We start from the raw sequence: 27,876 nt of genomic DNA, 5'->3' as shown, positions 1-27,876 counted from the left end.
AATGGAAAAAGGACAGTTTCTTGTACAAATGGTGCTGGGACACCTGAGACAATGCTAAATTATTGACAATCTCATCTTCACCCCACAGACTCTAAATCCTGGAATCATGTCCTCCTAGGCCTGTTTGAGGTCTGGTAGCAATTTTGTCTCTGTTCAATTGAATCCAGAGTTCCTGGTGGCTCTGAAGTAAGTGCTCTAGGGAACAGATCAGGAAAATTTTCATGATGTACCTCAAATCAGGCCCCTGATGCTCTCTTGAAGTGAGTAAAATCTGAAGGTTTAGGATGCATAGAAATCTAATACTACAAGAAGAGCATGCACGAAATCAGTGCCCTCCTGCCTCGTGGTACTGACAGGCCCCTACCAAAAGCAAGGCCATTGCTCAGTTCTAATGTCAGGTTGATGCTGTCGTCCGCGCAGCGCACAGCGCTGCCGGACCCTTCCGTTTAAGCGAATCCCGAAGCGACCCAACAGGATGAGAGAAATTGGCGTCGCCCACGGGGCGGGGACGTGGGCGGGGCCACGAGCGGGGGGGGCAGGGACGTGGGCGGGGCCGCGAGCGGGGCGGGCCCTGGGCTGTGGGCGGGGCCTGCGCCAGTGCCCGGGCCAGCCGGGCTCTCCGCCAGCGGCCTGAACTCTTCTGGGGCGCAACGGCGGAGCAGGTGAGAGAGCGGGCGGGGCTGAGGGCGCGCAGCCCAAGGCTCGAGCCCGCGGCGCTGGAGGCCGGGGGTGGACCTGGGACTTGAGGGCCCGGCCCTGCCCTCCTCGTGCCCCAGTCACGGCGGTCGCGGCCCCTTCCCTTGCTCCGGGGCCGAGGCCCCTGAATGCACCGAGCTCGCGGCCTCTGCGGCCAGCGCGGGGGCGAAAGGGAGGGCGCCAGGGAAGCGGCGGTGAGGGGCCAACCCGGAACTGGGGCGTGGAAAGAGCGCGGCGACGACCGAGGCCTCTGGCCTCGTCCCGGCGCTCTCTGAGCCCGCTCCCCGCACCCTCCGGCCGCCAGAGCCCCCACTGGGGGTGGGCGCGGTGCGATTTGTTAAAGGGCCAGAGTGCTTAAAGGGGCAGCGCACGTGGGTCTTGGTCAGGCATTTTCTTCTTCCCTCGTGCCTGGGACCTCGCTTGCGCCTAGTCCATTCGGTCACTGCTTTGCGAAGAGGAGTAGAGGGGGTCTTCCCCAGTGGATGAGGAGCAGGGCGCAGGTCTTGAAGATGGCCTTGGTTACTAGCGGTGTTTGGCTGTTTTATCAGGCATTTATAGCGGTGGGGAGACGCCCAGAAGCAAGCCTTTGAGCTGGAGGAATCCGAAAACAGAAGCTTGTCCCCACTCCGAATTTTACCGATGAAGAAGCTGAGTCCACAGAGCTAAGTGACTTTGCCCAAGGTCGCCCAGGTAGGATATAACACAGCCAAGTTTAGAACCTCGTGTCTTGGCCTCTACTTCTGCTCCCCAAACCTCAGCTTTTTGCTAGCTAGATGAAAGGTTCAGCTATGGCTTAAGAATTCCCTCTTAAAGATATGAACTGTTAGTGAAGTAATGCATTCCTTTTTACAGATGGAGGAACTGAAAGTATTCCATACAGAACAATTGCAAGTCAGTTTTAACTCAAAATAGACAGCCTGGGAAGCCAAGACTGTCCCCAGAATAATTTTGATCAGAACAGACTCCACCTTTCTAATACGGATGCCCCTGATGACCACATAGTCCCTTCTGTAGACACCTGAGCCCTCAAAGCTTCAGCCAAAACTTTTGGCAGTCATAAAAGACTCTGGATAAGCTGCTGCAGGTGTGTGAGCCTCAGGTTCCCCTTTCTGTGCAGGTGGCCATATGGGAACCTGAGAAACTAAATCAGCTGATTTGTTTTCTGAGCCTAGGTGGTGAAAGGTCCTCCTTTCTTCATTCAACTGAGAGCTGGCCATCCAAATTGATGTATTTGGTCTCCAAGACAGGGGTTAGGGTTGTGTATCTGTGAAGACTGTTGTTGCAGGGTGCAACGGATGCTGTTTCAGATATGCTGTTTCAGATTTGGAGAAAGACTGTAACCTTTGGTGCCAGTATATAAGGTCTACAGTACAACATGTTAGCATGTGGGAAATGAATGCCTGGTTCCTGAGGCTGCTGTTCACTGTGCCTGACGGCAGGAGCAGAGGATCATGCCTGTTACTCCTTTCCTCATCCTCTCTTCTGTTGCTGTCAGCTCCACTGTGTGCATGATTTGCCACATGAGAGACTTACCTTCCTTGGCTTCTCTTTGTTATTGGTGTTAAGGATGACAACATATCTTGTTTTAAGAGTTGGTCATATACGATTAAAAAACCATTTTGTGCTATAGTTATCGGTTATCTTAAGAACTTCAGTAATACTTAAGTAGTTGTTATTATTGCTCTTTTACAGAAGGGGAAGCTGAGGTTTGGAGAGTTAAGCAGCTCGAGACTTGAGTGCCTGTGAGCACCAGGATTTGAACATAACTGCCCATCTTGTCTTTATCTTTTTTGCACAGACATCTTCCCACATTCAAGACCCACTATGTCTCTGTGCTACTGCCCAGGAGGTCTCTGTGCAGGTGGCCATTACCAATTTACTGAGAAGCCAGTAAAAATAAATAAATTAATTTTTTTTTTTTTTTAAAGAAACCAAGGCTATGTGTGTAAGTCATGTGTGTGTTTTTAACTGTTGCTTTGAGTTTGAGAGACTTGCTGGGGACTGACAAGGCAACAAATGTTTCTGCAAGTGTTTCCACCTGTTTCCTAGCTGTAGCTCCTGGGGGAGGGGTATTGGGGCCTAGAGGTGGGCTGGCCCAGGAGGCCCTCTCCTCCCCAGTCTGGATCCTGTATACCTTGTATAATGTTGTACTCCAGGCTTGAAGATGGTATCACCACCATGCAAGGGTTTGGGGAAAAGGATAATTTCATGTTAATCCTCAGGAAAGAGTAAACATCAGCAAGAAAGATCATTTTTTGTATCCTCTTTATTGACTGGGAGAATGATTACTCATCTTTGCTAGAATTCTAGAGCAGGGGAAAAATAATGTAAAGGGTACTCACCTTTCTGTTGAACCATAGCCAGAAACTTCCTGACTTTTTTTTAAAAAATAAAAATAATACATTTTCATTCTAAAAAAAAAAAAAATTCAGTAAGTTTTTGTTTTGTCATCTCCTAGCCATCAGCCCAGAGATAACTACTCTCAGCATGCATTTCCTTCCAGTGCTCTACTCCAGGTGCATATGTATACATTTGTCTTATTAAAACAGTAGAGATAGAAAGTGTAAAATGAAGTTGTGTATCCTGTTTTTTTTTTTGTTTTTGTTTTTTTCTTCTTGCTACTGGGATTGAACTCAGGGGTACTCTACCTCTGAGTACAACTCTGGCCTTTTTTACTTATTATCTCGGGATGATGTCTTGCTAAATTGCCCAGGCTGTTGAATTTATGGTTCTCCTGCCTCAGCCTCCCACATTACTGGGATTATAGGCATATACCACCTTGCTTGGCTCCTGTTTTTTTCTATTAATGTTATAATGTCTTAATAATTTTCCCTTCTTTAAGTATGCTAATGCTGTCGTTTGGAGCTATATGTTCCCCATGTCTTAACACTTGTTCTGAGAGTGGCACTTTTGGGAGGAGATAGAAACTTTAGTAAGAGGTGGGGCTAGTGGGAGGTCTTCAAGTCATTGAGAGTGTGCCCTTGAAAGGGATTGTAGGACCCAGCTCCTTCTTGGGTCTTTTTACTTTGCTGCCAGGAGGTGAATGGTTTTGCTCTACCACCTGTTCCTGCCATGCTGTATTATATTTCTTTTTATAAGCTGATTATCTCAGATATTTGTTATAGTAACAGGAAACTGCCTTAACACTACTTGGAAAACCAGACTTGATGAATACGTCCTTATTATTCTTACCAGTCTTACTAAAGGACACTTTCCCTTTCCGGGTCTTTTGAATTGGCCCAGAGAAGCAGTGCCATTTCTCCTCTATGGCCTCACCTGGCCACATAGACTGCAGCTGAGGGAGAACAGACAGGGTCTGGGGGCTAGAGTTGGGTGTGGGGAACAGGAGGGACTTTACTGAGAGCTTTAAGGTGGCATGATCTAAGAGTGAAGGATTAGGGGACACATCTCTGCCCATAGCGAAGACACAGGCCTTGTAAATATGAATATGCTCCCAGAGAGACCATATGGTGTGCAGTATGGGCTACCTGACCAGCACACACCCCCCCCCCCCCCCCCCCCCGGTCATTATGTGCGTGAGCTTCACAGGGCTGAGTGGGCAGATGAGGGCTCCTCCATGGGCAATTTGGAGACCTGCTTTTAACTGTGGCTTTTGTCTGGGTTTGAGGCACAGCACTGCAAAAAAGGGGGAAAAAAAAAAACAACTGTGACTTTTGGTCATGGACATAGAACTTTAACTGATTTCTTCTGCCCCTCTGGACTTCAGTTTCCTTAACCGTAAAATAGGGTGCTGACTATGTGTCCTTTAAAGTCCTTGCCCACTTTAACATCATCTATTGAAGCGACCTTTCCTTAGACAGTATTCACATTGCCAGAGTGCAGGGGCCTGGGGCTGGATGGAAATAGGATCTCTCCCTAGGGCCTGGCCTTTGTAGCCAGTTCATGTATCTGGTGGCTTAGCAGATTCCTGACTTTCCAAGAGGGACATAAATAGGCTTCCATAATCCTCCCTCATTGTCCCCTTTGTTTCATCTTCACTATAACTTCAATTTATTGAATACCCACTGTGCTCCAGACACTTTACACATTAGTCTTCACAATCACCTTGCAATGTATCCCTTTTCTGCTTTTCACAGAAAACACCTTGTCAAATTAAATCATCCTAGGCCACACAGCCAGTGAGCATATGGTTGAAATCACATAAGTACAAGTAGGTAACTCTGTCAGCCTCCAAAGAGACTGTGTTTGACCACTGGCTTGCTGCTTCTCACTAAAACAAAACAAACAAAAAATACCTTTCTGGGTCTAGTTGAGGCTGGTGTGCAAGGGGCTCCCTCTGCCACTTTCCTTCAAATTGCCCTTTTCCCAGGCAGGAAAGGAAAATTTCCCCAGGCATTTCTGAGAAAGAAAAGAGCCAGTGGAGGTTAATCTAGAGCCCGGGCCAGGGTTCAGGAGGCCCTTGCAAGTGTACCTGGAAGGGTGGGCAGTACTTTGGGTCCTCCCTGGGACTCAGGCCCCAGCTCTGGCTGAGGTCACCTCCCACTATTGGGGGGAACCATCCAGTTAAGTTGTGTGTGTCATGAACTAGGATGGACAGATGAATAGTCAGCTGGGGCCAAATACATATTCAGGTGCTCAGGGTGGTGAGAGAGGTGGGCAGGATTTCTCAGCATGTCATCTGACCTTAGGAAACCCTTCTGTAGTCTAGAGGAAGATCGTGGGGGCTTTCCAGGAGTCATGGGAGTGCTGTGAAGTAGCCATGTGACCACAGAACTTGACCTGCTGGAAACCAGCGCTGCTGTCTTTGACTGCCAGAGGGTATTATTCATTTGACCCTGCAGGGGGTCGGGGGACCAGGTGTCCAGGCTCCAAACCTTTCTCTGTAGCCCCAATATTTGTGGCAAGAGCAATAACTTGCAGTTTACTATTATTTTTCACGAGACACTGGGGTTTGCTATCCCGTTTAAAAAACCTGTTTCCTACCTGAGTCCATAGGCTTTGAATGTTAAAGTTAAACCTTTGCTTTTCTCTGGAATGAAAAGAGGAAATTGGGTCACTGGGTTTCCATAATAATTGCAGGAACTGCTGACACCAGCCGGCTGGGAAACTTCTCTGGGTCAGACTCCCTGGGTTTGGCTCATCAGTATTTTGATCCCATTCAGCTGTTCAATGGAAATGAGCAGTGGCTTCTTTGGATGTTGTTGCTTCCTAATTCATGGCTGCCTTCAGCCACAGGCTTTTTTCTATCCCCATCAGCCACTGTGCATTTTCCCTGAGGGAACAGGGAGCAGGGGGTTGGAGACTGGAAAGCTGAGAGAGCTGGTTGCTCTCGCTGATAGGATTTGACATCAGCACTGGAGAATTGCCCAGCCCCACCCCCACCTGGCTGTGAGTCAGGCTCCAGCGGGAATTCTGTGCGTCACTCTGATGTGGACACACATCCAGCAAGAGGTTGTTTATCTGTACACTGTTGGGTGGCGATTTTTACCTCCAAGGATTTCAGCTCCATCAGGCTTCAATGCGGACTTAGAAGCCTTGGACTTAGAAGCCTTGCAAAGCAGACTCTTAGCAATTCAAAAGAGAAGCAAAAGGAAAATATCCCAGCTGCTCTGTTTTTCTTCAGGAATCAGGTAATCCAGTCCAAGGAAGGGGTTCAGAAAGGGGCAGGAGTGGAGGAAACCCTGTCTAAGTGTTGATGCTTGCTTGGTGTTTTCCTTTAGAAAATTAATAGCTTTTAAAAACTGCAGATGCCATCCATCTTTATTTTTAAAACTTTGAGAAATGCAGGAAAATATAAAATTAAAATTACCCACAATCCCACCAATCCAAAGATCACCACCTTTAACATTTTGTAATATCTTGCCATTCTTTCATAGATACACATTTTAAAAGAAAATTCAGATTATTATGTGCAGTTTTGTAAATTATTATTTTATATTTTGTTAAATTTAACATATTGCTTTTTAAAATGTTGTTCGAAGTAAGATTTTTAGTGGTTCTGTAATAGTCCCCATAAGACGGATATGCTACTCTCCCCCTTACATATGGAGGATACATCTCAAGACCTCCAAAAGATGCCTGGAACCTCAGATAGTACCAAATCTTCCATATACTATGCTTTTTCTTTATACATACACATCTAGGATAAAGTTTAACTTATAAGTTAGGCATAGAGATTAACTAATAATAATATAAAACAATCATAGCAATATATTATAATAAAATTTATTTAAAACAAAGGAATTTTCCATGTAATGTTTTTGGACCACAGTTGATCATGGGTAACTGAAACCACAGAAAGTCAAGTTGCAGATAGGAAGGCCAACTGTGTCTCAGTACAGGGTCAGATGTCTCATTCACTTAAGTAACTGCAACACCCAGTTTTTTTGCATGAATCTTGCTGTTTTCCAAGAAGTAGCATTTCAGAATCTCAAGATATGAATATCTTTATAGCTTTTGATTTTTCAGTTCAAAATGTCCCAGCGGTGTTTGACACCCAGTTTTTCCACAGCAGGCACTATTTGGAGCCTTTTTTGGATGTGAGCACTATGCTAGTCTGAGCACCTTCCATTCCTTTGCCTCCCCAGTTGTTTTCTGATCAGGCCCTCCATGTTTAGGGGAAAGGGCTGTTCATTCTTTTACTCCCTCATCCAGCAGTGGAGTAGTGCTGAGCAGTGAGGACATGGAGGTTGTGGATGAGGAGGTGTACTTGCCCTACTGAGCCAAGGCCCAGCCTGATGATTAAACAGCCAGAACATCCTAGAGACTGTCTAATGGGCATAGTTGCTCAGGAACCATCCTAGAATGCAGAATCTCAGGCATTAGGATGGAGCTCCAAGATCTGCATTTGGGGGGGAGGGCGGGGACTAGAGATTGAACCCAGGGGTACTTAGCCACTGAGCCATATTCTCAGCCCTTTTTTATTTTTATTTTTTTAATTTTGAGACACAGGATTGCTAAGTTGCTTAGGGTCATCCTAAGTTGCTGAGGCTGGGCTTTGAATTTGTGATCCTCCTGCCTCAGCCTCCCAAGCTACTGGAATTACAAGTGTGCACCACTGTGCCCAGCTGGAATCTGCATTTTTAATACACAACCTAGCAATAGTGTTGAAGAACCAGGAACAGAATCCCTGGGTCCTAGCGTGCTTGAATCAGTCACTTTTTATTTTCTTGTGGTGCTGGGAATGGAACCCAGGGCCTTGCACATGCCACACAAGCACTCTACTGCTGAGCTGTATCTCCAGACCAAATTGGTTGTGTGGCCCAGTGGTAGAGCACTTGCCTAGTTTGCCCAAGGCCCTAGGTTCAACTCTTAGTACTGCAAGAAGAAGAACAGTCACTTTTTAAACCTCTTTCCTCTTCTGTAAAATGGGAGGCAATAGTGGCACCTAACTCTGGGGTTCTTGCATTTAGTGCCTACTAAGATTCTACCACTGCCCCCTCAGTGGCCATGACCACCTTTGAGAAATAGTGATCTTAAAGGGCAGCCTTTCTTAAATGCTTTGTTGGTCCCTCAAGTGGTAGGAGATCACGAGAGGTGCCTCCTACCTGTCACCCTCACCCCGAGCAGGCTAGGAGGGTTGTGATCACATTGTGCCCATGCTTTACCAATAAAAACCAGCTTTTCCCCTAATCACTTTTAAACACCAGACCTCTCCTGCCCTGCCTGCCTGGAGCTTGGGCCCTCTACTTTCTTTGGCATAGCATCAGGGGAGTTTTAAAAAATAATAAATGAAGGAAGGAATCTGCTTTAACAGAGTTGTTTCTGGTGAGGAGGCTATATGTATGAATTTCTTTGTGGACTCAAAAGCATATTTTTTGGTTTTCAAATGTTTCTTCCTAAAGAGCTGTTAGGTCCTGATGAGAGCAGACCTATATGCTGGTCAGCAAGTATGGATGGTGAGGACAGTGTTCTTCTCTGTTCAGTGCAGTGTCACATGGAATGAGCATAGCCTTTCTTTAAGCTTACCCTCCCCAATGTGTCCTCAGATATCAGGGAAACTTGGGCAAAGTGCTTTCCAGGGAATATCTTAGCTCTTGGCAGCTGAATGGAGAAATGGAAATTGGAAGGACTTAGTCCTGTTTGGTCCTAGGTGCCCTACCTTTTTGAGCCCACTTTTCTGTTAGCTCCCTTTGTCCTTCATAGAAGCACCTTTCCATTTCTCTTGAGCATTATCTCCAAGTCTTAGAACAGGCAGCCTCTGAACATTGTTACACTAGGGGGTCTGAAGAGCAAACTTGTCTGGTCCTCAGGGGCTGACTCTGTGGTGTTTGAGATACAAGGACTTCCAGATCTGCTCCTCCATTCACTATGAAGATGAATCACAGGCACCCTAGAGGCATGGGAAGAACACTAGGAGGGAGTTTGTAATTTATTAATTCACACCCCAAACAAAACAGAAATGACATGCTAACAACGGATGAAAAGAGCCACTAGCATCATCTCCCATCTAAGGCATCAATTTTGAAAGTTATAATTTAGCTAGAGAAAATGCAACCAGCTGTTTGTTTTAGGTGCCCCCCCACACGCACTTTTAATATTGTTGCAGTGCTGGGACAGAACCCAGGGCCTTGTACATGCCAGGCAAGTGCTCTACCAGTGAGCTGCAGCTCTAGCACTAGGTGCTCTCTCTGAGTAAGAGAATTCACCAATTCTTGAGGGGGGATGTAAGGGGAACTCCTGAGTCTAAGCAGGTGTTCATTTAGGGTGTATCTAGAGAGGCTAAGCCTCACAAATGAGAGGACAACCTTAAAGTTTCTTCTAGAACCCACCTGATAGTTTCTCTCATTTTCATAGATGAAACAACTAAAAGGGAAGAACTATCCCAGGTCTCATGGTGAGTTGGGGCTGTGAAGCTTTGTCCCCTCAAACTGGTTCCCAGTCAGGGCTTGGGGTCATAATACTCTCTTATGGCCTTGGGCTAAACCTAGTCTTGGGGGATTCCGAGTGAAAGGGTGAGAGCCCCTGCCTTGGTAAGGCACCCAGCCCCTCCCTGGAATGGTCTACTCTACCAGGTACTTGCTATTGTCAGGATAGGTCCCATCTTATATATTCACTTAAGTGGTTACCACTTTCTAGAATGACCACCTCCTTCCATCTCAGCCAGGCAAAATATTCCTAACCTGTGAGGCGCACTTCCTGTTTCTCTTACTCCATGAAACCTGAGCCATCCAATGCTAATGGTTGACAGATTTTCTTTTTCTTAACTTAGCAGCCATGGTCCTTATTACCTCCGTCCTGGAACTTACTTTTCTTTCTTCTGTTCTTATTCCTGTTTTTCTGATAGACCCTCAATGAGATCTTCTGAGGCTGAGGGGTTTATTGGCTAAAATCCCTGCGAGATTAATGAGGAGCCTTTGCAGTAGGCTTGAGCCAGGAGGTAAACAGAGGCAGGTCATGCTTCATGCCTATAACTGGGAAGGAGTTAAAGTTCCTATGAGAATACTCCAGGCCACAATGGCTATCTTCAAAAAGAAAAAAAGTGGCAGCCACAGGCGCTGCCACTGGCTGTTTGGGTGGAAGGACCATCTGGAAATCCCATGAATTCCAGGGTGACTTGCCTGGAGATGAGCTTTCAGCAGAGTGGGGTTGACCATCCTTCCCACAGCAGAAGTTCAGCCCCAACAGTCTGTGGGAGGTCACTGGTGTCTCAACAGATATCCCTGTTCAAGATGTCCCCAGTGGGTTGTCCTGTGTCCTTCCCAGACCTGAAATGTGTGTGTGTATGTGGCACTGCACTGGTTTTCATGGGGTTTTGCTGTGTTGGAACTCCATTTGGAACTACACAGTAGTCCTCGGGGCAGGCTTCCTTCCTCTGTGGTCTCTTTGGCATTGGTGCTCCTTGGGGTCCCACCCATAGTGGCCCTTCCACCCACACACTTGCTAGTGTGGGTGCACTTTCTCTTGTGGCTGTGGCTACCACTACTTAGTTCATGATTCTTCTACCCAGACCCTCAGACTCAGATGGGCCCTCAGTGAACTCCCTTTTTTAACCCACAGATACTCCATGGGTTCCTGAAACAAATTCAGTCCTTCCTCTGAACCTTGCTTCTCCTGTCATTCCCAGCTTAGCCCAGTGTGGCAATCATCCTAGGTCCCATCCTTTATTTTATTCTCCATATCAGGTCCCTACATCAGATTACCACCTCATCCTTCTGGACTATCCTCTCCCCTTTGCAGTCACTGGCCAGACTGGGGGACTTATAAACACAGATCGGATCTGTCATGTGTCTTGACTGTCCTTAAAGAGACAGAGGCCTCCCCCACATGGCATAGGGGACCTTTCACACCACCGCAATCTGACCTGCCCTCTGCCCTTTGCGTCCTCTGCCCCACCTGGAAAATCTTGTCTCCAGCAAAATTTCTCTCTTCTCTAGAAAACACTCCTGGTCTTTGAGATCTAGGCCCTTCTTTGTATTACCTTTTGACCAACATCTGGATGATACCATTTGTCACATTGGATGATTTTTGTTGATAGCACTAAAGTATCTCTTACTCATCTTTATATTCCCTGGGGTACAAGCCTCCTCAGGCATTCCCACACTTGGCAGCGGCAGCCTCAGGCAGCCCTTGGGAGCTCCTATTCTATAGCAGTCATTTAACATTACAGGTCTCATAATGGGGAGGACCTGTGTCTGGGTCTTCAGGCTGTCCCATCCACCACCTTAGCCCTCACTGACTTTGCCTCACAGAGTGATACAGGATCCCTGTGCTCCTTTTCCAGGTGCTTCCTGAGGCAGGGCCATGCTCACATTCATGGCCTCTGACAGCGACGAAGAAGTGTGCAATGAGCGGACATCCCTGATGTCAGCCGAGAGTCCTACACCGCGCTCCTGCCAGGAGGGCAGGCAGGGGCTGGAGGATGGAGAGAACACTGCCCAGTGGGTAGGTCCCACTAGCAGTTGGAGGTCTTACTTAAAACAGGAGCCTGGGGTTCCTAAACTCTATGGATTGGTATAGTTTGTATTTGAAATGTCCCCCGAAGCCCTGTCCCGTGTGTGAAGGGCTTAGTCCCCAGGATGGTTCTACTGGGAGGTGCGAGGACCTTTAGGAGGTGGAACCTAGTGGGAGGTCTTCAGGTTCCTGGGGTGTGTTCTTGCAGGGAGTAGTGGGACCCCAGCCTCTTCCTTTTCTCTTTCATGGCCTGGCCATGAGGTGACCTGTTTTGTCCTGCTCTGTGTTTCTGCTGTAATGTGCTTCCTCACTTCAGGCCCAAGGGAATAGGGTCAGTTGATCAAGAACTGGAACCTCCGAAACTGGAAGCACAAATAAACCTTTTCTCTTATAAGTTAATTTATCTTAGATGTGTGTTAACAGAGACAGAAGCTAACATGATTGAAAAACAGACATTCCCCAACTGGAGAGAGGAGGGAGTAAATCTGAGAATTGGCCAAGGAAGTAGATTGTCCGCCATGGTGGATCTTGCATCTTTGAGGGATTTCTAAGTAGACTCTCCACACAGTCTAAAATCAGCTGTGAAATGGCCTGGGTGGTGCCCTCCATCCCTGCCCCCTTAGATTTACCTTTCTAGTGCAGGTCACTGTTTCCATGGTAACATGAGAGTGAGTTTGGAAGCTAGAACAGGTAACACTGAAGCTTTAGGAAGGTAGGAGGGAAACTTATTTGGATAGGTGTGCAGCCAGACATGATATCCATGAGATGAATCTGCCTAAGTCACCATTGACTCTCCAGCTGGAGGTACTGTCATCTTACCTGCAGCCCCAGGGCAGGAGTGGGGTAGACTTGGGAGAATCACTTAGCTGTGCCATCTGCCTTTCATTAGGCAGAACATCTGAATCTGCCTAAATCCCTTTCTCTGTTTTGCTCATTATTGTAGTTAAAAACCTTTCTTTGTGCACTTTTTTTCTTACAGCCAGCTTTAATCCCCTTTGCTGAAATTTGAGCTAATTTCTCCACATTTTTCACGAGCACAGAGCCTGTTGTCCTGAATTCTGAGTGAAATCTCACCAGCTCAAGGTCACTGCTCAACCTTTTCTTGCTATTTTCTTCTTTTATCTCCTGGAGTTTTTGTGCATTTTACTTGTTTGCATTCCAGTCCTTCAACAGCTCTCCTTCCCTTAGATAAACAACTAAATTGGAACTCTCTCTGCAAAGAACCAACACGAAGCAACTGTCCTTTTCTGATTTGGTTTCATTTATCTCGTCCTTTTGCTGTTAACCTAATTAACATGGTAGCTAGTGGCCCTTAATTCCACAGTTCCAAAACACTAATTCTTGCCAACCAGTTTCTGCCAGTATGTGTCTGACAGGTATCCTTCCCTCCTTGCTGCTCGCTCAATTGAACTCTCTCACCTATCCAGAGCCCAGCTCTTCTAATTCAGAGCTACAAGTTTTCTTCTTGATTTTGTGAGGCAAAAGTTCAAGGTAATTTCTTTCTCTATCAGTTCCTAGAGTCTTATTCACAACCGAAGAAAGTCCCCCTATGTGCTCCTTATTCTAATTAGTGATTTATCGATGGAAAATGTTTGATCTTTTTTCCTCCTACCACCTGGCCTGTCTCCTCCCAGGTCAGTATGACCATTTGAACAGAATTGAGGGGCATCCTGAGTCCCTGTACTTAGGTAGGGAAAATATCTTTTGATGGGTTCCAAATTCATTAGCTGTTGAGTTGTGGACCAGAGACTGCTCTTCTGTGGCAGTGGCAGCCTCCCTCTCTTTATTTGTGCTGGTTAGTCCAACTCCATTTTTTCTTTACTATTGTCCTCCCAAATCTTTCATACATCCTAAAAATGCAACACTCCCACATCTCGATTACAGCTCTTAAATTGCTGCTTATACCTAGAAAACAACATTCAGCTTCTCATTTCTGATTTCAAAATCCCTGCCCTACATCACCAGTTCATCATGTGGGGCAGGCACTCCATGGTCCTCAAGATGTGGTTTCCCACAGAGGAGCCAAGATAGCGAGGAGGACTGCGAGGAGGACCCTGACCACTATGACTGCAGCGGGGTCCCTGGACGGCCACCAGGCCTGGAGGAAGAGCTGACCCTCAAATATGGGGCAAAGCACGTTATCATGCTGTTTGTGCCTGTCACACTGTGCATGATCGTCGTGGTGGCTACCATCAAGTCCGTGCGCTTCTACACAGAGAAGAATGGACAGCTGTGAGTTGGGGGCCTGGGCAGCGTGGGGTGGAGTGGCAATAGAGTGGAGATGGGTTTGGGGTGGTTGTGGCTTCCCTTGGCCACTGCACCTGCAGCTGCATGCCAGTGAAGAGTAGGGACAGAGGGGTACCTGTGTTCATACCCCGACCCATTGCCTCCTGGCAGTGACTTGCCTGGGTGTGCTTCTCGGCTTCCTTCTCTGTGGCGGAGTTTAATAATGGGGCTACCTGGAGAATTAAGCAAGTGAATAACATAGAAGGCAAGCTCTGGCCACACAGCACTGAGCTCTATGTTCCAAAACCCAAGTCTCTCTGTTCCCTTGGATATAAATTGATGGTGTTAGATCAGATGATTTCTGAGCTTCCAGCCTGGAGAGGAAGATTTGCAGGGCCCTTTGTTGATGGCAGTAAACTTGACACATACATGCAAATGTTGCAGCATAAACAGGATCTTCCCTTCTGACTTCCCTGTGCCCATCACTATTCAGAGCCTTCTCTAAACATCTGGGGTTTTTAGTTGGAAACTTATTTGGGTTTGATTTGGGGTTTTTAAAAGAAAGGGAACGAAGCACCACCCTCGGGAAGCTTATACCTGTTGGGGACTCAGAGCAGCACAGGTGAAAAGCATTGAGAGGAAGTCCAGGCTGGGAATAGCATGTTCTTGTGCCCCACCAGGGCTCCAGTGGGTGGGGATGGGGGAACAGCCCTGGATAAGTCCTAGTCTGGGTGGAGCTGATGAAGAAGTGTGGATGTGAGACACCATTGGATCTGTATGGACCAGGACTGACAGAGAGAAGCACCTCCAGGGGGGATTTAATTTGGGTGGTAAGGAGAGGTGTTGATACGGTCATCTAGTCCATGCTCCCTCTGCTCCAGACATGAAGCTGCAAGCCACAGGTACATGGTCAGGATTCTGGCAAAGGACCCAGCAGTCAGGGACTGCTCATGATGGTGGAAGCACTCCTGTCATGAGGGCTGTGCAGAAGCAGTGTGGGAATGTCCAGGCACCCACAGTGGCTCCGAGCATCGCTCAGGGTTGGGGGTGTTACAGAGCAGGCAGGAACCAAGACCACCAGCCTGTTGCCTTCCCAGCATCTACACTCCCTTCACCGAGGACACTCCCTCAGTGGGCCAGCGCCTCCTCAACTCTGTGCTGAACACCCTCATCATGATCAGTGTCATCGTGGTCATGACCATCTTCCTGGTAGTGCTGTACAAGTACCGCTGCTACAAGGTGAGGCCCATACATCCTCTGCCCGTCTTTCCCTCCTCCTGTCTCTCCTCTCCTCTCCATAGCACCTGCCAAATGGGGCCCACTGTACAGTAACATTTTTTGAGGGGTACTAGAAATTGAACATAGAGGATTTGATGCTAGGAAATCCTCTACCACTGAGCTACATCCCCAGCCCTCACAACAATCTTTTTTAAAAAAACTTTTAGAGCCCTATCTTTTCTAGAAAATAGACTGATTCGGGCATTCTTTCCCACCCTACTCCTGTCTCTCACCATGGATTACCTAAAATTATTGTTTTTTAAACTTTCATGGGTACAGTGATGCATACCTATAGTCCCAGCAGTTTGGGAGGCTGAAGCAGAAGGATCACAAGTTTGAGGCCAGCCTCAGCAACTTAGAAAGACACTGTGTCAAAAATTTTTAAAGGGGTGGGGGTATAGCTCAGTGGAGAGGTTCAATCCCAGTACTGCCAAAAATACAAAACAAAAACACACAAACTTTATTCCACTTACTGAGTTCCTCTTTTTAATGTTCCAAGTGTTGGTTCTCCAATTCAGAAGGTAATTTTGTTTTGTTTCTCCTCCTGAAGTTCTATTTTAGGTTTCCTTCACCCTGACACTTCCCCTCTGGGTTTATTTTTATTTTTCCATTTCCCTTTTGGACAGGGATGATCAGATGCTATGCTGAGGCTTTCAGCTCTGGGAATTGTTTGGGTTGGACCCACCTGCAGCCACTGAGCCGCCCCTTGGAGTAGCTGAGTCATGCCTGGCCCCAATTGTGGGTAGCTCCTGTCTCCAAAGATGCTATAAGCTTTTAGACACTGGTTTTAGGCTGAAGGCTTTACAACCATAAAGATTGAAAGGAAGTTAAGCTAGGCATTACCTAATTGAAAACTGCATACAAGCTTGGCCCATTGCTTCGTATTTAGGCAGCTGCTGTTCATGGAGCCTGGAGAGAGGAGAAGCAGAAAGACTGGGGTCTGCAGGGATGAGACAGGTGGTGCAGGCAGGAAGCCGAGCAGTCCCAGGGAGAGTGACATGGGCATGAGCCACAGGAAGGACTGTCAGGAAATGCCCCTGAGCTGCAACTTATGGATAAATAACAGTTGTCTGTGTAAATGAGGCAGGAAGATCACAGGAATGGTGAGAAGAGGTAGAGGGCTGCTCATTTGGAGCAGAACATATGGCATGTGGGTCAATGAGCTAGAAACAGTGTGGGGAGCATGGAATACTGGCCCTGTTATGGCCAGCAGATGTCAGGTGGCCAGGCCCAGAGACCACGAAGAAGTGGCTTAACTATCTTTCAGTAAGGTATTCTTGGAGATGTGACAAGCAGGAGATAATTGTGACCCCTGTGGGCGGGTGGTAGTTGCAATAAAGAGTATGAACAAGTTCCCTCTTGACCTGGCATGCAGCAGGGCCTTGGTGGCCACTTTCCACCAGGTAGACCAGGTCTCTGCTGGGGTCCTGATGGACCAAGCTGCTAAGTGATGAGCTGGTCCTCAGAGATGAGACTGCAAGGAAGTGACACCACTGTACCACTGAGGACTAGCTGAGGATCTGGTTTAGGATCAGGCCCACCCTTGTTTTTGACCTCTCCATGCTGGGCCAACAGAAGATAGACCTATTTATAGACCCTTGGGTAGGAGGAGACTTTCAAAAATAGTACCTCAAGGGGCTGGGGCTGTAGTTCAGTGGCAGAGTGCTTGCCTAGCAGGTATGAGGCACTGGGTTTGATCCTCGGCACCACATAAAAACAAACAATGGTATGATGTCCACCTACGACTACAAAAAAAAAATTTTTTTTAAATAGTCCTTAGATAGGCCTGCCTGACCACTTAACGCTGAAATTACACCCCAGTGAGTCTTCTGTCACTTTTCCTACTGATCTTTTTTTCTCCCTTAACCCTTACCACTACCTGTTAATATTGTGCCTATTCATTTATGTGATATTTGAATTCCCTTCATCCTAGAATATACTCATGAACAGAGACTTCATTGGATCTCTCTCCAGAGCCTAGAATAGTGCCTGGCAAGTAGGAGATACTCAGCAAGTAGGAGATACTAAGAGAGTTAGTGCTGAAGTGTGACGAGCACAAGGCTGAGACTCATCTCCCTCAGACAACTGCAGGGTGACCTAAGAAAGACCTCCTTCTCTGTAAGATGGCCACCTGACACTTTCCCACACGTTCATGAAGTAGCCCATATAAAAAGGACACCCAGCCTAAGCAGCAGTCCTAGCAGCCTGGGGGCTTGTGGTCTGGGGAGCTTGGGAATCTCTTTTCATGGTCCTCCTATTTCTTTTGTCTAGTTCATCCACGGCTGGTTGATCATGTCCTCTCTGATGTTGCTGTTCCTATTCACTTACATCTACCTCGGGTAAGTGGTAGTTGGTGAGCAGCAGGGTCCCTGGGGACCCCTCCCAGCATAAGTGGATATGAAAGACCTGGGTAGGGAAAGGTGGCTCTTGAGCTCCAGCTCTCCCCAGAATCAGCTCTTCTAAGAGTCCAGGCCTTGGCACAGACCTTGACAGAGGAGTAGGGCTCCAGTGTGGGCCACATCTTTCTGATTCCTGATTTAAACCATCATGGAGCGGCTCTCTATTACCACCAAGAGGGACAGAAGCCCCTCAAATTTTACATTCCAATTTTGGGCTAGGTCTGGATACTTATATAATTTATGGGGGAAAAAAAACTGTCTACCCTTTGATTTGGTTTATTAGCCTCACCAGGGACACAAAGAACATTTCCCCGGGCTTTTTCCAAAAGCAGAGCATCTTCTAAGTGGTGCCAGTGAACGTTTATATGAGCCATTCCAAGCATGAGTCATTGCTTTATTCCCTATCCTATTCCAGAAACAAATATTTTAAGTGCTTGGTTGTAGGACCAGTGGAACTGGGGTACGGGAACATAGTAAATAAGACCCAGGTTGTCAAAACCTAGATTGGGACTTAATAGCTGAGGAACAGAGGATGTTAACCGTGCAGATGTGACATCTCCACTGAGTTTCCCACCCCATGGCTCAACCTTGGTCCTGCAGAGAAGTGCTCAAGACCTACAATGTGGCCATGGACTACCCCACCCTCTTCCTGACTGTCTGGAACTTCGGGGCAGTAGGCATGGTGTGCATCCACTGGAAGGGCCCCCTGGTGCTGCAGCAGGCCTACCTCATCATGATCAGTGCCCTCATGGCCTTGGTATTCATCAAGTACCTCCCAGAGTGGTCTGCGTGGGTCATCCTGGGTGCCATCTCTGTGTATGGTAGGTGGAGGTGAGCCTGGCAGTGGGCAGGGGGTGATGCCTAGGACTGAGACACTCTCAATACTGCAGAAGAATGACAGGTGTCAAAACACTCAGACCCACCCTGAGGAGGCCTTGTAGGAAACTCTTCTTTGTAAAATATCGGGGTCCCATGGACGCATGTTGTTCTAACCAGTAGACACCACACACCTTATTTTCATTCTTGTTCTCATGATTATTGAGCATGCCACTGTAAGCACTAGACACACTAAAAGCTCTGTTCCCAAGAATAACCCAAAGTACCTTGAATACCCTAACTACTCAAAATGCTAGCTGTTGTTTAATTAATATTAGTATGATTATTATTGCCAATATTGACATTCCCGTTTTAAGGCCAAGAAATTTAAGACTCAACCAGGCATGGTGGTGCACATCTGTAATGGCTCAGGAGGCTGAGACAGGAGGATCGTGAGTTCAAAGCCAGCCTCAGCAACAGCGAGCCACTAAGCAACTCAGTGAGACCCTGTCTCTAAATAAAATACAAAATAGGGCTAGGAATGTGGCTCAGTGGTTGAGTGCCCCTGAGTTCAATCCCTGGTACCCCCTGCAAAAAAAGAAGAAAAAGAAATTTGAGACTCAAGAGAAGTGAGACTTCCAAGCCTGTCCTCTGGGTCTCAGGTTCACAGCTCCTTCTTGTTTGGTTTACTGCTTTAGGCCCTGCTCTGGGATCCAGCCAGTACAAGATTCTAGATATGACCAGAAATTGATGAGGTTGGGTAGCTAGCCCAGTGGCAGTGAACATTCTGGCAGCTCTACCCTGGGGATCCTGGTGATAGAGAGCTGACTCTTCTCTGGGGCTCCTTGGGAATAAATGTATTTTTTAACATGACAAGGACGTGTCTGTTTTCCCAGATCTTGTGGCTGTGTTATGTCCTAAAGGGCCACTGAGAATGCTGGTGGAAACTGCCCAGGAGAGGAATGAACCCATATTTCCTGCCTTGATATACTCATGTAAGTGGGCACCCATACCTCTGCTTGACCAAGGAGTCAGCAGGCAACCTAAAGTGGGGATAGGGGCACTTGGCCTTGGCTTTCAGAGTTGACAGACACTCTTTCCCTGACTGAAGGAGAGGATCCTGCCTTGGTGATACCAGGAAGCTGTGCACCTTCAAAGACCACAGTGGGCTGTATCTTGCTGTCACACAAGAAGCATCATGGGAAGTCAAAGCAGGAAGGGGAACTCTGAGGGGGCCTGGGTCAGCCCTGTGACTGCATCCCATTTATCACTCAGTGGTGGTGCGGGCCATGCTCTCAGGATCCTCTGTAGCCCTGAAACCACCCCCTCAGCCTTTTAGGCTCCTGAGGAAAGACTTTGGAGAAGGATTTTTCAGGGTAGGGATCTGGGGGAAGGGAGCTCCTGTTTCTCCCTGGGCTTCCTTGACAGCAGCATGGCTCAGAAATTAGTCATCTCTGAAGGAAAGGCACATAGAATCTCCCTTGACTTGGGGTTTAGGAATTTGTATTTTTCTGTGCATTCAACAAATGTCCCTAGTATTCATGAAGTCCCTACTTTATGGCTAAGCATTGAGGGTCTAGCAGGCCTGGAGCCTCATGGAGCTTATATCCCTGTGGTTTGACCACCTCTTGTCAATTGATGGTGGGGTGCTGCCCCCGACCCTCACAGGCAGCTGAACTTAAGGTCGCTCGTGTGAATTTCCAAGGACACCAAATAAAACACAGACACACACTTTACCTTTAAACAAGCTTTAGGACGGCTTCTCCGCTATCAGCCTCAGGCTCCCCAAATGGGAGAGCAAGAGAAAGTCACGAGAGGCTGGCGAGAGAGAGCACATTTGGAAGTGGGCTTTTATTGGGGAGACCCTTATCTTAGAAATTTCCATCCAAAAGACAGAAGGGGCAGGGTTACAAGGATCAGGGGAGTGTAATTCAAATCAAGGGGTGTCGTCTACATCTGAAGACACACCCTCAACTTCCTGAAGTGGGACAACGCCCAGATCACTATGTAGTGATGGTCAAAGCCTCTTGATTCAGGATGGAAGGCGTGAGTCATTCAGAGTGGCTCCCCACAGTGGGGCTTGTTTAAGTAAAAGCATGAATTTCTGGGGCCTGCAGGGTATCCTGAGAAACAATTTATAGAATGACTTCAGTACTAGATAATTTTGGCATGAATGTGAGGACCCAAGCTTGTAATGGAGAATTACCATCAGCATGGCCTGAAAACACATTCCAGGCATCTTCCAAGGAGAGCAGAGACCATGTATGGAAAGACTGAGACAGTGCTAGTGCTGAGTGCTCCAGGGCTCTGGGGAGTCACCTGTGGATAGATGAAGTCCTTGCTCTACTAGAGCTTACATTCCAGGAAGGGAGAGGAACAGGAACAAAATAGATAAAAACATAAGTCAGGAGGTAATGAGTGCTCCGTAGAAAAAGCAGGATAAGAGACTAAGGATTTGAGGAGCATAGGGTGATACTCCTTTACATAAGATGGTCAGGTGATATTTGATCAGACACTAGACTTAGGTAAAGGAGGGTGCTGTATGGAAATCTGGGGGCCAGCGTCCCAGGTCAGAGGGACAGCAGCAAGTGCAAAGGTGCTAAATGGGCATGGGCCAGGTGCTCAAGGAGCATCCAGAGACCAGAGTAGCTCGAGCAGAGATAATGAAGGGGAGAGAGGAGGGTCCAGATCACTCTAACCCCTGAAGGCCACAGTGAGGACTTTGGCTCTTACTCATTAGTAGTATGTAAAGGTTTTGGGCTGACCTGACTTGATATTTTAACAGGATCACACAGGTTGGTGTTGGAGAACACAGTGTTGGAGGGACAAGAGCAGAAGCAGGATCCAGTTTTGAGGGTTGAATGGACTGAATAACAACCCAGGAGAGAGAGGATGGGTTTTGGAAGTGGGGGCAGCAGTATAGGCAGCGAATTGTAGTAGGCTTCTGGAGATGTTTTGGAAGCAGAGTTGGTGAGGGTTGTTGATGGGTAGGGTGTGTATGGTGGGCCAAAGAGAGTAAAGGACGATGTCAGTGATTTGAACCTGATAAACCTCTGCTGAGAGGGAGCAGACCGGTAGCAGTTGCAGGAGTGCTGAAAGTTTGCTCTGGTGCATGTTGAGTGTGAGGCACTCGCTGGACCTCCCAGTGGAGAGTTGCAGACACAGAGTAGTTAAGTTCAGGGGACAGTGTCCAGGCCAGAGGGAGAGAGCACGATTTAGTTAGTCTCACGTGATCCAGCAGTCCCTCTTCTGGGTATGTACCCAAGAGAACTGAGTAATAGAGAACTATTAACCTGTAGTTACCCTACTATGCCAAAAAAGAACCAAAAGCAGTCTCCCCGCTCTGTTTGGCCCGCTAATGAACTTTCGCTTCTTCCCCCTGCTCTTCCCAGTCTCACATAACCTCCATTCCATTCCATTCTTCTACAAGATTGACTTGATACTTTCCATAAATGAGTGAGAACATTGGATATTTTATCTTTCTATCCCTGGCTTATTTCACTTAATATAATGACCTGTGGTCCACCTGTGTTGCTGTGCTGTAGTCCCAGACTTTTTTTGTTGTTGTTGTTTTCTGTTTCTTTTTATTTATTTATTATTATTTTGGTGACATGGTATTTCACTATGTTGCACAGTCTGGTCTCAAATGCACAAGTTCAGGTGATCCTCTTGCCTCAGCCTCTCAAGTAGCTGGGACTGACTATCGGTGCACATCACCTGTGCAAAAAACCCTGGCTTGGTTTTTTTTTTTTTTTTTTTTTTCTATTTCTGTAAAGGAAGGAAGCTGTTGGCATTCTGATGGGAATTATATTGAATCTACAGATTGTTTAAATGACCATACTACTCAAAGCAATTTTGATTTTTTTTTTATCCATGAACACAGGATATCTTTCCATTTTTTGGTGTCCCCTATAATTTTTCTCATCAGTGTTTTACAGTTTTCATTGTAGAGATATCTCACTTCCTTGGTTAAATTTATTCCAAAGTTTTTTAAATAATTTTTTACAGTATAAAAAATACCTTAAATTTTTGTGTGTAAAAGTGCTACAGTGTGTTTTTTTTTTTTTGTATGTTGATTTTTACATCCTACAACTTGACTGAATTTGTTTATAAGTTCTACAAGCATTTTTGATGAAGTATTAGGTTTTGCTATATGTAAAATCATGTTGTCTGAAAACATGAATAATTTAGCTTTTTCTTTTCTAACTTGGATGCCTTGTATTTTTTTTTTCCTCATCTAATTGTTTTTGCTAAGAGCAAAAGGAAAAGGAAGGAAATTTTGACACATGATACAACATGGATAAACCTTGAGGGCTTTCTGCACAATAATTAAACGAATGATAAAGACAAACATGTATGATCCTCTCATAGGAGGTATCTAGATTAGTCAAACACAGAGACAGTAGGATGACTGGCAGTTACAAGCAGCAGGAGAGGGTAAAGGGAAAATGTTTAATGGACACAGAGTTTCAGTTTTGCAAGATGGAAGCCTCCTGAAGATCGTTGCACAGTGATGTAAACTGTACATTTAGAAATAGTTAACATGTTAACATTTTATGTTATATGGTTTTTGTTAAGACAGTTTTAAAAACAGCACAATTATTTTACCAAACTATTCACTGATGTTATTGTGAGGAGGGGGAAAAAAAAGACAAAAAATGATAGTCTGTCCACAGTTGGACAGTGAGTTGGTATCCCTCTCCCAGCAACTTCTAATAGTGGAGCCTGAACAAATACCCAGAGATTGGAGAGCCTCATGCAGTTTTTCTAGGAACAGACTGACTCACTTCTCCCTAGGTGGGTGCAGCCACTGCTCAGCACTGCCTGAGCTGTGACCCTTTTCTCCTTCCCCTAGCCGCCATGGTGTGGACAGTGGGCATGGCAAAGCTGGACCCCTCCTCTCAGGGAGCCCTCCAGCTTCCCTACGACCCGGAGATGGGTAAGTTATGGGGGTGGGGGATTGACAGCCTCTCATCACTAGGGGGCAGCTCCATACCTGTACCCAGCTCTGCCTGGTCTGGCCTGGCCTTTCCAGGAATCAAAGTTCAGGAGTACAGAGCGATGTCATCTGAAAGCCAGCCCCCTAGGTAGGCACAGGCATCTCAGAGATTGAACGAGGGTTGGCCCACCCATCCTGGGCTGCAGCCCCTTCTGCTTCATTTCTGATGGTTGGGGCTGACAGAGGAGGGGCAGAAAACCCTGAGATCAGCCATTGGTTCTGGTGGTGGGGGCTTTCTGGAACTTTGTTTCCAGGGCCTGGGGAACCCTCTGACTGGCTTTTGTTTCTCTCCTTTACCCCCACCTCATGACAATGACGGGCACACAGAAGAAGACTCCTATGACAGTTTTGGGGAGCCCTCATATCCTGAAGTCTTTGAACCCCACCTGCCTGGCTACCCAGGGGAGGAGCTGGAAGAAGAAGAGGAAAGTAAGGTGCCCGTATTCAGATGGTCTGCTCTAGCCGTGGGCAGGGTGGAGGTGGGGCTCCCTGAAATCTGGGTGGAGGAGGGTATGAGAAAAGAAGCCCTTTATTCATCAAAGGTATCTATGAAAATCAAGGAGAAACTGCAAAGCCAAAGAAAGTCTCTCTCATTGCCAGGCCCTGGGCCTTTTCCATGCAGGCTAACCTGTATATTTGTCAGATGTGTTTCAAGCGTCCACTGTGTATACCTGTGCTGTGCTATGCTGTGCTAGGTGAGGCCCTGCTATGGTGGATCCCAGGGGCTAACAGGGCACAGGTGCTAATCATACTTTAAAAGCCAATAAGGACTGAGGGAGACCAATGGGGTGCCAGGAAAATGGAAGGCAGGTTTCCTGATGGTCATAGAGTTCCATAAGGGGGTAACTTCTGAGCTTAGCTCCTGTGGGTAAGTCATAGCTGTAACTAGAAGAGGGGAGGGAGCACAGGGGGGCATTTCCCAGGGATCGGAGCCTGAGGCAGACAGCAGCATGTTGAGTTAGAGGAAGTGAGGACAGGACAGAGACTGGCAGTGCAGATGAGGTGGGGAGGCTGGCTGGGACCCAAAGGGCCTTCAAGATCAAGGCGGGGGTTGTCATCTATATCTCGGGAGCAGTGGGAGCCTTCAGGAGGATTTGAACTGTATGGGAGATTGACATGACTGGCGGAGCAGAGTAGTGGCCTGTGGAGACCTCTTTCTGGAAGCATATACTTGGGTGGTTTGTAGGTCATCATCCTAACGTCTTGTGTGGAGGCAGATGGGTATGGGCTCTTGGGCTCAAAAGGTGGGTCACAGCAGGTGACAGTACTTCCACTACATTGGGCCACTGTGAGAGTTGGGGTAATAACTTCCCCAGGCAGAGGCCAGTGTGGCTGGACATGAAGAGTTTGAGGATGGGCCTGGAGACATAGTGATGCAGCTCTTTTCCCAAGGGATTAAAGCAGTCATTTGGTCCATATGCAGCTATAGACCTTGGTTGCATGCCAGGCAGAGCTGGAACAGGGAGCTGCTGTAGTATAACAAAGACTCTGCTCCCAGGAAGTACCTGTGACCAATGCTACAAATTCAGGCATTCCCATGACCCTTTAGGTTCAAGAACTCACCAGAATAACTCACAGAATTCAGGAAAGTACTATACTTATAATATTATTATAAGGGATGCAAACCAGAGCTTGCCAAATGAAGAGACATAGAGGGGCAAGGTCTGGGAGGATCCTGAACATGGCACTTTTGTGTCCCCTCCTGGTGGAACAGAGCATGTCACTTGCCTGGCACATGGATGTGTTCACCAAGCTACAGTGTCCAGAGCTTTTATTAGCATTTCTTATGGGGGCATGATGGAGTGAATCCTTGTCCTCGGAACTAAACCTCCATCTACAGCTACCATCCCCTTCCTAGAGGTCAGGCCCTAAGTTCTGATCCTCTGATCAGATGGTCTTTGTGGTGACAGCTCCCATCCTGAGTCATTTCATTATAGACTCAGGTGTGACCTAAGGGGCTCATGAATTACAAAGAGGCTCCTATTACTTGGAAAATGCCAAGAACTTAGTCTCTTTTTCCCCCAGGAACCCATCAAACAGGCCAGTCAGATTCTTCAGCAGCATTTGTAAAGGTTCAGAAGAAAGCCCTGAAGCCTTCAGGGAGCGCCATGTCTCTATGTTACAGAGCCCGCAGGGAGCACTAGTAGACCTCATGGTAGGCTGAGGAAGACATGGGTTTTGTCTTGACAATGGGGGACGGGGGGACTGTCAGGAAATTATAAACAAGAAAATCTAATGATCAGAGCTGCATTCCTGACAGACTGGAGAAACTGGTGGCTACTTTTTGAGGCAGCCTAACCCCAACCCCAGTCTGCATGGCTGCTGCTAGAAGCCTAGTGAACTGGATTGTGCTGGGCAGGGACACTGATGCCTCTGGCCTCTGGTCCCCTTGTGCTGGGCAGAGCAGCTGGGTTTCCCTGACAGGTGTCATCTGCCCTCCTGTCTCAGCTTGCTTCCTGTTGAGGCTTCTGAGAGCTAAATGGGGCCACTTTCTCTTCCCCACACAGGGGGTGTGAAGCTTGGCCTGGGAGACTTCATCTTCTACAGTGTGCTGGTAGGCAAGGCGGCGGCCACAGGCAGCGGGGACTGGAACACCACACTGGCCTGTTTTGTCGCTATCCTTATTGTGAGTAGACTGGGTTTGTTCCTTGGGGAATTTCCAGCTGCTGTCTTCTTTCTGAAGGGCAAAAGCAATGAGAGGGGATCTTGCAGGGCAGGGGCAGGGGACAAAATAAACCAGGGAAGTATAGTTAGAACTCCTCTCTCATTCCAGAGTTGTGTAATTTCCCCTCCATGCCACTAGGTCACCATGAAACTCTAAATCCCACGGGTCTCCTGGGACTGAGAATGGCCCCATTACCCTGAGCCATACAGCGCAGTCTGGAAGCCCTTGTTGCCAGATGCACATACTAGGGGGTGATCTCCTACATGTCATCTTCCTTTTAGATTAAATGGGGTGGAGTCTCTGAGAGATACCTGCTCCATGTCCTGCCCCTTGATGAAAACGTTGAGTACCAGGGGGCCAGGCACAAGATTAAAGTTGCTCTATTTTTGAGAAAGAGGTTCTTTCTGCCTACAAGCGTATGTGTCAGGGATGGGATAACAGATCCCAGTCCTTCCTTCTGCCACACTGTCTGACCTGGATCCTGCTGTCCCCAAGGAGATGCCCGGTCCCCATCCTGGACACCTGGGGCAGAAACAGAAAGGGCCATCTCCATGCTTGCTTCCCAGGGATGGGTCACATGGCCTCTTTGGTTTCTTCGGTGTCAATCACTGAGAGTCCTACTGGCATTTCAGTCATGGCTGTCAGTTCTCTAAAGGGAGGCCTCCTGCCATCTATGTCTGCTGTAGCCAAATGAGGGAGGCAGCTGGTCCTGGTAGAACAGCACCACCAGGAATCAGGAGGCCCACTTTCTGGCCCACTTGTTAATAAGATAGGCAGTGTGTCCTGTCTGGAGTGAGAACCCTGACCCTCTGCACCTGGCAGAACTGTTGCACCGTCAGGGAAGACAGTGGTGTGTCCAGCACTGTTGCCTCACTAGTCTTCAAACATCTGAACCCAGGACTAGGCTAGCACTACTCTAACCTGCCCACGCTGGAGGAGTCACTATTCCACTCATTTGATGTCCTACAGGGTTTATGTCTCACCCTCCTGCTGCTCGCCGTGTTCAAGAAAGCGCTGCCCGCCCTCCCCATCTCCATCACCTTTGGGCTCATCTTCTACTTCTCCACTGACAACCTGGTGCGCCCTTTCATGGACACCTTGGCCTCCCACCAGCTCTACATCTGACAGGGAGGACATGCAGCCACAAGGCTGGAAGCTGTAGGAAAACTTCACCAGATGCAGTTGTATAGTTTTACACTCTAGTGCCATATATTTTTAAGACTTTTCTTTCCTTAAAAAAAAAAAAAGAAGAAGAAGAAGAAAGTATTGTGTTTACTTTGTGACAAGGAAGCAAAGCAGCTCTTTGGTGCTAGCTGTTTTGTCACCAGACTGACTTGCCCATGTGAGCACCTCGCCCATGGGACACATGACAAGTTTATGCTCATGAACTGAGGGGATGACATGGAGTGGAACCAGGCCTGGAGAAGGACGCCCATTCCCCATCCAAGTCTTGCAACTTCCAGGGGTCAAGAGGAGGGGAGGTGTGCATTGGTGGGGGTCATGAGTCCACACTCAGGAAAAGTACTAAGCACCTGGTCACTCCAGCCAAGAAGAAAAGCCAGTTCCCTGTCAGGAATTTCCCAGTGCTTTGTGATATTATTTTATTATTTTTAGAAACTGAGTCCTGTTCTTGTTAGGGCAGTTACTGCTGGGAAATGGCTTAATATTAATATCAATAAATAGATGTCTCCTGTTGGAATGTTGGGGTTTGGTCTGTTTTTAAGTGTCAGCCCCTCCCTCTCTCTGTCACCCACTCCTGGGGCAACATGCAGGGGGCCCAGAAAGGAAGGATCTACCCTGTTAAGGGGAAAAGCTTAACTGCCTCCTTTCTCTACACTCATTTCTCTACCTAGAAAGCTTTCTAGGCAGAGGAATTGTGAGAGCATGAGGAAGACCTCACATACACTCCAAGGCAGTTGCCAAAATGCTGAGTGGTTTCTTTA

The 27,876-nt window shown here is 47.4% G+C and overlaps 1 protein-coding gene across 9 annotated transcripts; it reads left to right on the top strand.

Annotated features, from left to right (window-relative positions):
* The first annotated feature begins 578 nt into the window (after positions 1-578).
* On the top strand, positions 579-27,183 carry PSEN2 (presenilin 2). Of its 9 annotated transcripts, XM_081297471.1 has the most exons (13): positions 671-890; positions 1,245-1,386; positions 9,454-9,493; positions 11,381-11,541; positions 13,568-13,782; positions 14,874-15,015; positions 17,326-17,393; positions 18,054-18,274; positions 19,166-19,264; positions 23,125-23,208; positions 23,596-23,697; positions 25,776-25,894; positions 26,903-27,183. In XM_081297471.1, exons 4-13 carry the CDS (start codon positions 11,401-11,403, stop codon positions 27,056-27,058), a joined length of 1,347 nt encoding a protein of 448 aa, XP_081153597.1. In that variant the 5' UTR covers positions 671-890; positions 1,245-1,386; positions 9,454-9,493; positions 11,381-11,400; the 3' UTR covers positions 27,059-27,183. The 9 variants fall into 9 exon arrangements, 8 of the variants coding, with proteins under 8 accessions (XP_081153594.1, XP_081153597.1, XP_081153598.1 ...); XM_081297468.1 differs by lacking the exons at positions 671-890; positions 9,454-9,493 and adding an exon at positions 579-662; XR_014022436.1 differs by lacking the exon at positions 9,454-9,493 and having other exon boundaries at positions 23,596-23,702; positions 26,903-26,921.
* The last annotated feature ends 693 nt before the right edge of the window (positions 27,184-27,876 follow it).

The sequence above is a fragment of the Spermophilus citellus genome, assembly GCF_964194105.1.
Source record: "Spermophilus citellus genome assembly, chromosome: 6".
In the NCBI taxonomy this organism is placed as follows: Eukaryota; Metazoa; Chordata; class Mammalia; order Rodentia; family Sciuridae; genus Spermophilus; species Spermophilus citellus.
Note: the sequence above shows the minus strand (reverse complement) of the source record. Positions and strands in the feature narration are given on the sequence as shown.

Coding starts and splice junctions, on each gene's coding strand:
- PSEN2 (XM_081297468.1), top strand. CDS start 11,401: ATGCTCACATTCATGGCCTCTGACAGCGACGAAGAAGTGTGCAATGAG. Junction 11,542..13,567: donor GAGAGAACACTGCCCAGTGG/GTAGGTCCCACT, acceptor GGTTTCCCACAG/AGGAGCCAAGATAGCGAGGA. Junction 23,209..23,595: donor TCCCTACGACCCGGAGATGG/GTAAGTTATGGG, acceptor ACGGGCACACAG/AAGAAGACTCCTATGACAGT.